The following is a 14816-nucleotide window of genomic DNA, read 5'->3' as shown; positions in this document are numbered from 1 at the left end:
GGAAATTTTTGTAATAACATTAAATGGCAAAACCATCACTTTAATAGTACAACAGTCAGATACTATTGAAAATGTGAAAATTAAAATTCACGAAAGAGAAGGAATCCCAATAAACTTCCAGCGACTTCTTTTTGGTGGGCGACGATTATATGATGATAATCGTACATTATCTGACTATAATATTCAAAAACATTCAACACTACATTTGGTATTCCGTCTCCTTGGTGGAATGTAAATCTTTGTGAAAACATCAGAATCTCATCTGACCAACAGCAATTAAACTTGTCAAAAAACAATAAAAAGGTCATATTAAAGTCAATCCTTTCTTGACACTACACCTTCGAGGGAGTTTCGAATGATATAGTGTTTTTTACTATACATTATACAAACATTCACAATTAATACCAACAATGATATATTAATTTTTATTGTTGTTGTCATACTATAAACTCACGGAATCAACATTTTATAATTTTAATATAGGTTACCACATATTTTTTCTTATACTTATTGACTTTTTTATAAAAATATTATTTTCAATGTTGGACAAAAATTGTTAAATTTTAAATTTGCTTTTGTTTACTTGCTACCTCCTTTTTACATCATCGTTACATTATATATATTATATTCATATAACTGCATTTTTTCAAAAATAAAAAAATCCATTATTTATTTTCCTAATTTAAAATTTTAATATTAGCCATTTTTAAGTCCTTTAATTAGCATTGTCTGAAATATATATGTGTGCGTGTGTATGTGTGTGTGTGTATGTGTGTGTGTGTGTTTATGCTATTTCACTTGCATTAAAATTTGAATGTAATAATTAATATATTCCTAAAGAATTAATCTTTCTAATTTATCATATCATAGATATATAGGTTTTATAGTAAAATCCAATGATTGTTCATGTTATATTATATGGATATTAGATATTAGAGGTTAGATAAAAATTATTGATGTTGTATTTTTAAAAGAGACACTTCAATATAGTGGCACAATAGGATAGATGAATTCTTACGTAAATAAGATATTTATTACCTCTACAATTTATAATTGAATAGATAATTTATATAAATCTTCAATGGGTTAATGTCTATACCTATTTCAATTTTTTTACTTGTGCATTTGGTACGTATCTACATTCTACTTAAATCAATTTGTACACTTTTTCGTGGATACAATTATAGTATTCCAATTTTAGATGAATAATTTTTACGTATTTTTTTCCTATTAATAAGATAATATTTTACAGGATAGCTAAACATTATTGAATATAATATAAGAATATAACATTTGAGATTCATAATGATGAGTGATTGAAAAATTAAAATATAAACATTTTTTTTAAAGTAAATTAATAATCAAAAAGTTTTTCTCTATATATTTATATATGTACGGCAATAATACAAGTACTAGTACTAGTAAAACCTAGGATATACAAAATATCATGATCTAATCCCGAATGGTTTTTGTAGCTTACAAACAAGATTTGATAAATCTTATGATAAAAAACCAACGTTGGTGAAAGTCCGAAATTTGTTTACTAATTATGTGATATTTTTTCCCCTTGCTTTTTAATCGTAAAAACTGGATATGAATGACATTTGATTTTATAAAAAATTTATTGGTAATGATTTTACGCCAACTAAAAATAACCATAATGAGGGCATGAGACTGTTATGTAGTATACGGTCTACCGCAATTAAATAAATAAAAATAAAAAATTATATCAAAATATAGTTTATATAGTATATCATTTCACCAAAAATTAAATTAATAATTAAAAAAAAAAAAAAAAATTAGTAAAATATAGTAATTATTGGTTATACATTTTAGGTAATGTTTATAAATTGTTATCAACAATATGGAATATTATGTTGTTTGTTACTCAAAGTACACACTATTCTAAATATTTAACGTAGGTATACATATAGATCAAAATATACATTATTAGTTTATTATTTTTTGAAATAAGTAAGTAAATTTTTTATTTATTTATTTAAAACGTGTAATTAATCGACTTATTAGGGTCAATTGTTCTCATATTATTCGATTGAACAATAAAACATTAATTTCTGGAAGAACGTGTGTATTTATAGGTATTCTATTCACATAATGACGATTATCATACAAAAGATACCTATTTAAAAATTATTTTGGATATGCCATATGCCACTGTTTTAGTAACAGTAAATTAGGTAGCTGAATTAAAAAAAATATATTTCTAGTTATAAATTTAAGGTACTGAAAAAACAGCACATTATCCATTGTAAATAGATAATACAGAGTTTCCTAAAAACCACATAAATATTTAACTATTATTCAATTGTAGAAATAAAACTAGGTATTACAAATGATAGTAGTTATTTTTATTAAGAAATGTAGTTACAATAGACAATTTTTCTATATTAAAAAGTTAAATAAAAATTAACTCAACTAATTAATACCCATCTTTGTTATATTATTCTATATACAATATACATAAAATTATTGTTGTAAAATAAATTGTAATCAAATAAAATTTGAAAATTAAAAACTAAAATAATACATAAACAAGTATAAAAATTAAGAAATCAGCGTCATCTGATTTCTTAATAATTAATTTTTGTTGAAAGTGTTGCTTTGAATTTTTCCATTCCAAAACAGAAAGGGTGAAATATATATATTAGGGAGTTGACAGTGTTTTTGGTTTTCCTTTTTTTAACCTCATTAATATAAGTATAACAACCAAGCCCGCTGAAAATTAAATAAAAATTATTTTTATACATTTGATATGATATTGTCCACAATTAGAATAAAATATATTATTTGTTTACTTACAAAAATTAAACATCGCCAAAGTCATGAATGGCAACTCGCAACTGATCTTATCTAATACAGGTATAATTAAATTTCCGAAAACAACTCCAATTCTACCAAACATAATGACCATGTTTACCGCCATACCTCTAAAAAAATATATAACTGATAATTATTAAATATATAATGCTATAGGTAATAATGTAAATAATATAATAGCTTATGTAAAAACTTTATTATTATAATATAATTATATACATTTCATAAAAGCAATACTAATCAGCATCTACTCTAGTGATCTATTGGCTTTTTTTAAGCAATAGTGTAATGAAGTTTTCATCTATTTATCCAGATCAAATATCTGAACATCATATTATTATTGTTTACAGTTTACCAAACACGCATATTAAGACGTATATATTATTATCATATTTATTATATTTATATAGAGCTGGGAATATTGTGTTTTAACTAACTTCAAATACGGATGCATTTATTTCCTAAAAAAATTACGATATAATAAAGCTTTAATAATATGCGTTTTTTAATTTTAAATCGTTTCTTATTTTTTTAGTATATTAATTAATTTGAGAAAAATGTTTTTTGATTTTCTTATAATAAACTGTTTTTAATATAGTATACTTATATTTATTTACATTAATATAGTACTTATGAGTTATTGCGATTGATTATTAACAATATATTTAGTGGGTTTTTTTTCTTTTTTACAAAAATAGTTGTTATGGAATCAATTTTTTTTTAAAATTATTCTATTAGAAAAAATCAAATCATTATTATTCATAAGTGATTTTATAACCAGTTTTTATTATTTAAATTTTTTTTTGCATACAATTTGAGTAGATATATGAATATACATTAATACAATTAATTTAATTTGATTACTAGAGTAACGCAGATGAAGTAATATATTATGAAGGAAGTATAGTCTGCAATATTTAATACTACACCCACATCGTTTCGCAGTGGTAGATACAGGGGGGGGCGGTCGGGGCGATAGGTTAGGGGCGATCGCCCCCCCCCCCCCCGTTCTCTCAAAAAAGAAAATAGTTTGAAGTCCTTGATTTTAGTTTTTGACGTAATTATACTTCAAGGGTAACAAAATTATAGTGATATATTTTCTTATTACTAATACTATAAAAAATATTTTTTTTTTGTTCTATACGAGACTGTGGAAAGTAACATATATTATGTATGTATCTAAATAAATACTTTATCAAAATTATAATGTGTGCCCTTTAAAAATCGTCCTCCCGCTGTTAAATTGGTCTGGATCCGCCCCTGTCGTCTTGTGATAAACAAAATTTCTTTGATTATGTATGATAACATTTATTTATTTATTTATATATTATTATATATTAACGGACGAAGCCCTATACAACAATTTAAACAAAGAACAATTTAAAATTTAGATAATATATATAAGTTTAAACATGATAATAATTCAATAATAATATGTTATAGGTAAGATAGAAGAAATAACATTTAAATGCTGGACATTAATTTTTTCGTTTATAATGTTTAAGTTTAATAATCTCATGGCGTGTACAAAGAAACGATTACATTATTTGCAAAAATAATTGTTGCATGTAATCATAAAACCGATTATAGTAAACACGTAAGTATACTGAACTTAAATACCTACTAGATTGTTTAGTTAATTTTTATTTTACAATGTATGAATTAAATTATTTAATTTAACGTTTACCTTAGTGTGGTAGGGACAGCCGAAGCCATAATACTAATTACTAGAGTCGTATTGATGTTCATTATGGCTACGTAAACAGCTGATAAAGTTAAGGTGACAATTCCATTTGTCCACGGAAATATTGAAATACCAAGTCCACCCATCACTGAAAAAATTACTGAAAACCAAATTGATATATTAGTCGAGCCATACATTTATATTTCAATTATTTCATTCATACTTGCCACATGCATTATTAAATAGGAACATAATTTACATGTTATTATAAAGTGATAAATTATAATTATTATTATTGTTAAAAATAACTCCTTGAACATCGATAATTTAGTGATTATAATAATTTATAGGTACCGAATTCTTATATAAAATATATTTATAATTATCTTATTCAATATTTAGATTACATTTAATCCTGTATAATAATAATATATAGTATACACTTACTATATAAGTAATTTTTATCTATGTATTTTGTAATGTATATGGCGACCCAGAACATACTAAAAACTGCTGATCCAACAATCATAGATTTGATGTAGATTTCTGGATCAACTAAAGCGAGTGTCTGAAATATTCAATATTTTTTGCATTTAAAAATAAAAAATAAAACTAATTACGAGTACAGCTGTAGTAGTTACTTACTCCTCTACAATCTGCAGTGTAAGTAACATTAGTTGAAGTCCTGGATTCACATACTGAAAACGAATGATCGCTTTTAGTGGCAATAATTGTTGCGTACATATTCGGCAGTCTTAATCGAAAGGTGTTCAATCTGTGTAGTGTATTTAATCAAGATACGTTGGTAAGCAGTATTTATAAATATAAAAAACTCAACTAACAACCAAAACTTTAAATTGTATTACAATTCCGAGAACTCGAGTCTAAATAAAGTACTAAAGTATTTATCGAAAATCAATATAATAATATATATAAATTATAATTGTACCCACAGAAAAATAATTATTGGGAACGAGAAGAGTTAAAAAATTACCTCCGTTTTACTATAAAAGTAATTATATAGATTGTTTGACAAAATAGTATTGATGTTTAATAATTAATTTTATTCTAATTTGTATTAACTAAACATTTTAAACTTACGTTAACATTGTCATGAATAACAACAAGAATGTCAATGATGATGGGGTTAAATATGGTTGCAAAAAAAAAGGTTTTATTTGGATCCACCCTTTTCTTATAAACTTTGAAACAGTTATCGATGGCATAGATTTTAAGGATTGTTCTTCTGGTAATTCTGATCTTAAAACGCTAATCTAAATAATATTTGATTTATATATTTCAGTAATTCGATAAAATTCAAATTAATTTATTAATATTTTTATATTTACAGGTATATTGAATACTTACGGGATACGATTCCGGTGGTTTGCCTGTATTTTGAGAATATATTTTACGAAATACATTTAGAGCTTCTTTATGGCGACCGACAGCCATTAGGAACTTTGGACTTTCATCCATGGTATAAACTAAAAATGCTGCTAGAAATACCATGACTGAACAAGTCATCAGGAATATTCTCCAATTATCAATAATTAGATATCCATTAAAATATTGATAATTTATATCCAATGGAATCAAGAAATAAGCCACAACTGTATAAACAATAATTACTTATTATAAAAATATTGTTACAATGAAAAATAATTAAATAAAAAAAAAACACATACGAGGCTGCAAAACAAAAGCAAAGGACGAAAATCCTCCTGCGTACAATACGATTTTATCTCGATGTTCTTTATCATAGAACTCAGACAAAAAAGTAAATGCGAGAGAATACGGGCCACATGTTCTGAAAAAATAATGTGATGCATTAATCAATAGTTTAGCTAGGATTTCGGTTGAGAGAGGCTGATGATTTGTTATACACGGGAAACTTAATTAGGATTCATCATTAATTTAATGGAGTTATCATCTCAGGTTCTCTATTTACTTTACTACATTTGATATTATGAACAAGTGACAAGTGGCATGGCGGCTCACGTACCCTTTTTTACTCGACCCACTATGCGAGAAAAAAGTCACTCAACAAACAATGCAGGACGTGATACTTGAAATTTTCAAAATGTAAAATTTTTAGAAGTTTGAGTTGCCCATCCCTTCTGGTATAATGTGTGGTGTGTTAAATTCATATAACTCATCTGTTCAAAAGAGTGAATATGAACGAATGTGTACTCACGCGACTCCGCAGAAGAATTTGAGAACGACCAACACCCAAAATCTTTGAACCAGTCCCGATAGAAACTCCATAATTCCACTCAACAGTATGCCATAGAATAACAATTTTTGTCTCCCTAGCGTATCGATGAGAAAACCCCAAACAAAAGCACTCGAAACCATACCTGTAAAAAAAAATCACTACTATGTCAACAATGCGTGAACAGTATCAGTATAATCAGTATAACTACAAATCATCACAACAATGTTTCACATAAAAACTGTATATTAAGTAATATTACGGTGCTAATATTTGATAACTAACCTACGTAAACAGCTCCGAACAGCGAGCCTTCTTCCAGAGGTGACAAATCGAAGTAACATCTTACCGCTGGCAATATAAACGACGGTGAAGTGGTACAGAATAACGAAGTCAGCGTTAAAGGTATGTACAAAACGAGCATTCTTTTATTGTAAATACCATAACCTAAAATGCATGTATCGATATAAAACAACAATGATAATAATTACCTAGATGGCTAGGTACTTTAAAATTATACATATTAAACGGATGGATGTTACTGTTTCCACCACAGCTTTTTTCCGCTAAAGACTAAAAAAGGTATACGATTTCCATTTCTGTCAGAGAACGTATTCATTAAAAAAAAAAGCTTGGTATGGATGAATTTAATTTTTAGTTAATGTACCCATGTAGTAACATAAAACGGAATAGTGTTTTCCGATTTATAAATTATCGTGAAGACTGTATACACTATACACTATACACTATACAATTATAATCATTAATCATTGATAACGAAAATAAAAATGCATCACATCTATCAAGATATTTGTAAAATACTTAGAAAAATAATAATAGGTGAGATTCAGATAATAAGCTTTTTTAGTGCCTAATTCAATTCGTTTAAATTTATCTGATAGATTTATGATTATTTATGTATTTTTTAAAAAGCTATAATTTAATTGTATTATTTAACTTTTTTTATTAGATAGATATTATTACTTGTATTATACTTTTTATAACATTTTAAAATATTTAAATTTAATGGATATATGATATTATGCAATTATAAAATGATTAATTTTTTTTTTATTTTAGTGCATACACACGTCATGATTGTTACGTTTGTACATGGTTCCCAAATAATTTTTGTCAGAACTCGGAAACGTAATTTACAAAAATACATTTTGGTAAAAATGGGAGTCGTATCTTTTTCGTTATTGGCGTAAATCAGGAAACCAGTTTTTGGCAACCTAACCTTGATTTAGGCGTTTTAAGTAATTAGTTCAATGAGGTTTTTTTTAAAAACTATTTTCGCTTAAGCCTAGCGTTTATTAAAATTCTCGTTTTTGAAATTTTTCAATATAAATATTGAAAAAGAATATTTTAAGTTAATTTACAAATAGGTTATTGTTTTTCAATAATTTTCCTTATTCTGTTCAGGATTTATTAAAATGTATTCATTTGACTATTATCCTTTTACATATTACATAAAGTATAATAACTTTTATAACATTTCTTATCTTAGTCCACATTAACACTTTGCCCTCCACTAATATTCTTATTTAAATGTTAAACAATTATAATTAATTAACCATTTGTTCGTTTTTAAATATATATACTAACATACGAAATTCCGAGAAATTAATTATATTAGATTATTAATGAGTAATATCATTAACTATTGTACCATTCAAAAATTTAAGTAAAATTTAAATTGAATAATATTATCTTCTATAAAGGACCGATAGTAATGGTTGAATAATTTCAAATTAAAAATTTTTCTAAAAATTAAAAACATTAATAAACTTAACATTTTTAGTAATCTTTATTAATAAATGATTTAATATAGTATATATCTTACCTGTATGGCTAATGGCTGTTTCGAAATCCGCCGGAGTAGGCTCAATTTTATCGATATCATCTTTTGTTCCTACAACCATTAAAACAGCTTAAATATCAATTTAAATAATACTATTATATGCTTATATTGATAATTGATCATGAAACTGAAATGGTTTTTACTTGGTTTTACTAAGACGAGTATGGTTCTGGAAGAGTCCACACGATGTGTTTTATATATATTATATGTAAAAATTTAACTAATTTGCAAACATAATATCTAGTTAATATTAGGCACACGTCATAGCAAATCAATTATCTTGTAAGAATCTTAACTTAGTTTTTTGTTTTTGTTGTTCATATAATTAGGTGATTACAGGGTCACGTACATAATCATGAAACATTGTTCGGTAATGGTTTGGTAACCTGTCATCGCTATATAATGTCTTGTTATATACTTGAAATCCAGTTAAGTATGTATTAACTTTTTATTCCTCATTAAATTGTATAATTATCAATTCGATAAATTATAATTTGATATACATGTACCTATTGCCTTAATCCCAAACAGTTAATTCTTAAATACATCGAATAACATATATTCGTAGATAATTATTGCTATAAAATTTTAGATTTTTAGCATTGTTCTACCAATTATTAGCAGATGTTTCAAAATAAGAAATTGACGCTAAGTTTATTTAAATGCGCGTGGTTAACAAGTCATACACAGTATGTACATTTGACACGCTTTGTTTTGTGTAAATATATTTAAATAATAGAGTATATAGAAACTGACATGATTTATGAATAAACACAATAATGAATTATAATTAGCTAAAGTTGGTATAGTTATATATATTTTCCAAAAATCATTTTAATCCATTTTTTGAATCTACACTTTTAAAGTAAGTTCATATTGTACTTGTGTGTATAGCTGTATTTTGCCTATTCATTTTAATGCACACTGCACAGTGTTTACTATAAAAATATTGAATAGAATAATATAAATTTTATTTATTAGCCATAACTACATGCAGAATGCGTCATTATTTTATTATATTTTACCAATACGTACACAAACTACGTCCTAACGTAAAAACATTATTTTCCTTCTCGTTTTATGCAGATATAAGACTGTCAAAAGCAACTTATTACTAAAATTGATACAATATCGTCAGCAAAACTATTCTCAACATCATCTGGTTTCAAAAATGGGAAACTTGCAACTTTCCTTAGAAATAATGGCTATTTAAATTTAATTAATAAAGATGTTTTATAATCTTTTTTAAAGTTGTCATATTTAAATTTAATTGGGATATAACTAATGTACATGTTTATAAAAATATAATTTGCTGTACGAAGGCAATTTGTATTCCCGTTTAATGGATTTTTTATTTCGAGACGTAATTCATGAACAGCTAACAAAAAATACCAGTGTCATTACCATTAGTTTAATAGTATAATTATAAGAGTAAGTAATTAAACATAATAATAATAATAATATATAGATCGCACCGGTAAACAGTATTTTACTTTACTGCTTGCACATCTATTATTGATTATCGACAATTTTAACAAAACTAAAATTGTACACGAATTTTATGAATATTGATAAAATGCTATAAAAAGTTATTTTTTCTATAATAACTTAATACCAAAATTGTGTACAATATTTTGTTAGTAATATAAAATTTTCGAATATTAAGTATATTTATTATATATTATCAATATTTGAATATTAGACGAATAAAATATGCAGTGGGTACTGGGTACCTTTTACAAGAAAAATAAATAACTGCAACACAATTTTAAAATTTAAAAGCAAAATTAGAAAAATTTTCTTAACCCTTTATTCAGAATTAAGCTGGTACCTTAACGTAGTTTTGGTGAGATTGAATTTGTTTATTGTTTTGTATGCTATTAACACATATCAAGTTCTATAGAAAATCATTATGAATATAACCAAAAAATTTCAAATTTCTTTTTTCTTTCATGTTCTTTGTATTTGGTCTATTATTGTTTTAAAATATTCCATTTTTCATATATTCTTAAATCCGCGACAATATTATATACTAAATACCTAATAAATAAATTTATTTCACCAGTAATAATTATATTATAATAATTGTCTATACACAATAAAATTATTAAAATTATTTGAATAATTTAACACCAATTTATTCACCTAACCTAACTTAACAATTATTGATAGTATTCCAGTATATATTGTTATAAAGTTATAAACTATGTGTGGTCATTGTCTTTTTTTTCAAAAATGCGATCAACCCACTGAAATTATTAATACTAATTTAAATTTATAAGATGAACTATATTTAGAAGTACATGTTGATCCACTCGTATTCTTTACTCGGTATCCTTTTTCGTACAGGTGCAATGACTTAACATTGAATAAAAATTTAAGTATTTTAAAATTTTAACACGCCCAATACAATAGTCTACTTAATGACTAAGTTTACTCGAAAATCAAAACCTTCTATACAGCAAAGAATTCTGTTTTAAATTAAACTGTTTTTTTTTCTTAAATTATACAAGTAGAGGATTACATTAAAATTATAAACGAGATGAAATTTGATAAGTAGAAAATAATTTGCCCATATTTGACTTATGAAATATTTAATTTATACAGAAAAACAATGTCTCAAAAGAAAGTATATTATACATTTTTTTTATGCCTTAATTCGAAAACATAATATTATAATATAATTTAAAAAAATTGTTTCTTACCTTTTTCACATATTTTCTTGTCATCTTCGCGGAATTCATTACTGTCTTTAATATCATTTTCCAATTGCAAAATCATGATTTGGGTAGTGCCTGGCCTCCCAATACACACATATTATAAACAAATATTTTATTCCCGAGGAATTACAATAAATATTTCAAATACCGACCGTTTTCACTGTTAAGCAAACTGACAAAGGTGTAAATAAAACATGTACGTAATTTCTGTACATTTATGAAAACATGACAATATTATATTAATAAACATTTATAATACGGGAATATACAACATATTATTATTTGTAGGGAGTGCAGATATAAATTTCATAATATCATACTATTTTAATTTTTTAACTTTACAGCCCATGCCATTCGGTCGGTACTTATTGTATAAGACAAAAATAAATTACCTACTTGTTTTCGTAAGACATGTTTTACACGACCTAAATCACTATAGGTATAGAGTAGTCATAATAATCACGTGGAAATGCATGAAGTCTAAAACGAAAAGTCGTTGATCCATTCATCGGTGGTCACGACTATAATATTACAGAAGTGTATCATCATCGCTGCTCTTTGCAATCTGTTGATATTATAGTAACATAACGAGCCAACCGTTTAACCGAACAATAAATAATTATAAAATCATAATCACTCATATACTATTACGTGTCATGTGACAATATATAAATAACAAACGATAGACGATACCTAAATATTATCAATTAGACCGTCCAATGACTTAACTTCCAGTTATCGAATCTATATTATGTAATTATAATTAATATTAGATATATAAAAAGGCTTTAAAAAAAAATTTGACACGAAGCACTTTTATTAAAAACTGCTATATTATAGTATTATTGTTTATTTAAATAAATTCACATCAGTTTTATACACAACAAAGTAAACATATATAAGCGCAACACCTCAAGCAGCGTCTTCCTTTAAACTGAAAAAATTTCAAACATATAAAGTATATTTAATAGACATATTAAATAGATATATATAGATATATTGAGTGATTAGTTATAATGACACCGCCATCCCCCGCCAACGTATAACGTATAATTTACAAAATACTTTACTACGTCGTATAATTAAAATTATCGTTCTAATTATTAAGTATAATTTGTAGTCTTTATTCATTGATACGATTTTAACTTTAATTTAAAAAATAAATAAAATTTCAATAAAACTGCCTTTAACGAAACGTATATTATACACAAACTAAAAATAATAATAATAAATCAATTAATCCAACTCTTTCAAAGTAATTTTGAATAATTGAATATAGTCAATTGAAATAGAACCATCAATGTTTTTTATAAGTTTAAATTTCTATTCTTCTAATATTTACTAATTACTTGATAAGTATTTATATCATTACAGTATATACGGTGATAATAGATTATAATATAAAGTAAGATTTAACAAATTTTAGCTTGAATCAATTAAAACGTTAAGTTCAGGCAGAAACACTATATTTTTTATTATAATTAATCTCTTAATACAAAATTGGTTAGAATTTAATATTGCTGCGTACAAATGGGGTTCAAGGTCCCATCATTAATTTGTTATCGGTTAAAACTTAAGAAGATGTCAGCCGCATTATTTTTTCCTCTATCTGGCTCACGCATAATATAAACAAAACGCATTTGCTCAAAATTATTTTATTTTTTGTTTTTGTATAACTTTAAAGTAAAATTACTAATTAAAAGTAATAGATAATAATACATTTTCAGGATATTTTTTATACCAATATATCTAAATGTTTTTTCAAAATATGGATGGTATCAGAGTTGACGAAATATTCAATGGTGATGAAACAGAATTATTTTACAAACGAACACTATCTAAATATAGTAAATAACTATATGAATTTATATTTTCGTAATTTCACTTTTCATTTTTTATTTATTATTTCCATTTTAAAAGTTTTAATAATATGTATAATTGAATAATAATAAAAATATATTATTAGCATAGACAAATTATTAATTATAAGTAGGTGTCTATAATGACAAATAATAATTGGTTTTCATAAAATTAATTCGAAATTGATACGGTTTTTAGAATTTAGTGCTCTTATAAAATTATAACTATAAATATAAATGTTTATAAATTGTTAAGTGAGATTTCCGTTTAGTATAGTCATTTAGGTCCTGAAACTGATTGTATTACGACACACTTTGAATATAGATATAGGTACAGCAAGAAAATTAAAGCGTGTAAACAACTTTTACTGTAACTTAAAAAAAAAATCATTAATAATATTTTGTTTTAATACAAATGTATAAATAACCTATGACCATAATAAATAAAAAATTGAAGTATCTATTCTTTATTTGTATTGATGCATCTTAAAAATAATTAACACACCATGTAAAAACTTGGATTTGTGGTAAAATAGTCATTTTTTCCACTCAGGATAATTTTTTGAATGCAATTAATGATTTAACATTGAATTTAAATGTAACACATCTTACACATCCATTATAGTGATTTACTAAACAAATACATTCTAAACATTCTTTACCGAACAAAAAATATATTGGTTTCTTAGCCCCACCCCCCCAAAAAAAAGGGTTATCTAAATTATTCAATCAAATTTTTCAGATAGTAAGTATAATTAGTGAATATTATTATTTACATATTTATTATGTACTAAAATAATATTAAATTTAAACACATTTGAACAACTTCTTTAAAAATAAGGATGATAATCCTACAATTTGGTTAAATTATATTACGTGGCACCAATGAAGTTTATTTTTATTCACATTATTTTTGAAAAACATAATACATATATTGCGGGAAGGGGGCTAATCTCCCTTAGCTCATCCACTTCCATTTGACCACCTCTGCGACAATACTACATTATCACTATCCAAAATTAATTTAGTTGAGCACTTTAAAAAAATATTATTCAAATTTTAATTCTTATGTAGCAGGAATTAATATCAACCTTGATCATTTTTGAATAGTTTTATATAAAATTATTTATCATTCCCATAGTATTCTTATTCCTTTTTCTACATAATATTACAATAACGCTACTATTCCATATTAATACGAGTGATATGAGTCTTTGTTTCTTAATAAATCGATTAAATAATATTATAATAAATATTTCTGATTATTCAATTATAGTTAAATTAAAATTATGTATACGATAAACATTATATTAAATGAAATAAATTTAAATGATCTAAAAGATTAAAAATAAACTTTTTGTTTTAGTTAAATTCCAAATACATCATTTTTTGTTAAATTATATTATTGTGTCACATACATTTTACTTTTCTAGTGAAAAAATAAAGACACATTCAAAATGTAGTATTTCACATTGCCTAAAATAACCTCTAAAATTATTATATAATTATAGGTTCAAATAATTTCAGCTTATAATTACGAGTTCGTTGTAGGTTCATATTTTCCTATTTATCGCCAAGGTTAGGTTAGGTTACAATTTATGCTATATAGTAAAACGTCCTTAAGATACCCAATGCC

At 24.9% G+C, this 14816-nt stretch overlaps 1 protein-coding gene across 5 annotated transcripts; it reads right to left on the bottom strand.

Moving 5' to 3' along the window:
• Positions 1-2347: 2347 nt before the first annotated feature.
• On the bottom strand, positions 2348-12242 carry LOC132921262 (uncharacterized). Of its 5 annotated transcripts, none has more exons than XM_060984187.1 (14): positions 12015-12242; positions 11714-11886; positions 11307-11401; positions 8584-8652; positions 7023-7184; positions 6720-6882; positions 6211-6332; positions 5891-6135; positions 5624-5796; positions 5168-5297; positions 4970-5090; positions 4526-4682; positions 2821-2948; positions 2348-2736 (listed from the first exon to the last, which is right to left on the bottom strand). In XM_060984187.1, exons 3-14 carry the CDS (start codon positions 11380-11382, stop codon positions 2666-2668), a joined length of 1617 nt encoding a protein of 538 aa, XP_060840170.1. In that variant the 5' UTR covers positions 11383-11401; positions 11714-11886; positions 12015-12242; the 3' UTR covers positions 2348-2665. The 5 variants fall into 5 exon arrangements, with proteins under 5 accessions (XP_060840170.1, XP_060840169.1, XP_060840171.1 ...); XM_060984186.1 differs by having other exon boundaries at positions 11307-11396; XM_060984188.1 differs by having other exon boundaries at positions 11307-11415; positions 11718-11886.
• Positions 12243-14816: the final 2574 nt, after the last annotated feature.

This window comes from Rhopalosiphum padi, chromosome 2, assembly GCF_020882245.1.
Source record: "Rhopalosiphum padi isolate XX-2018 chromosome 2, ASM2088224v1, whole genome shotgun sequence".
In the NCBI taxonomy this organism is placed as follows: Eukaryota; Metazoa; Arthropoda; class Insecta; order Hemiptera; family Aphididae; genus Rhopalosiphum; species Rhopalosiphum padi.
This window is presented reverse-complemented; position numbering and strand designations above follow the sequence as displayed.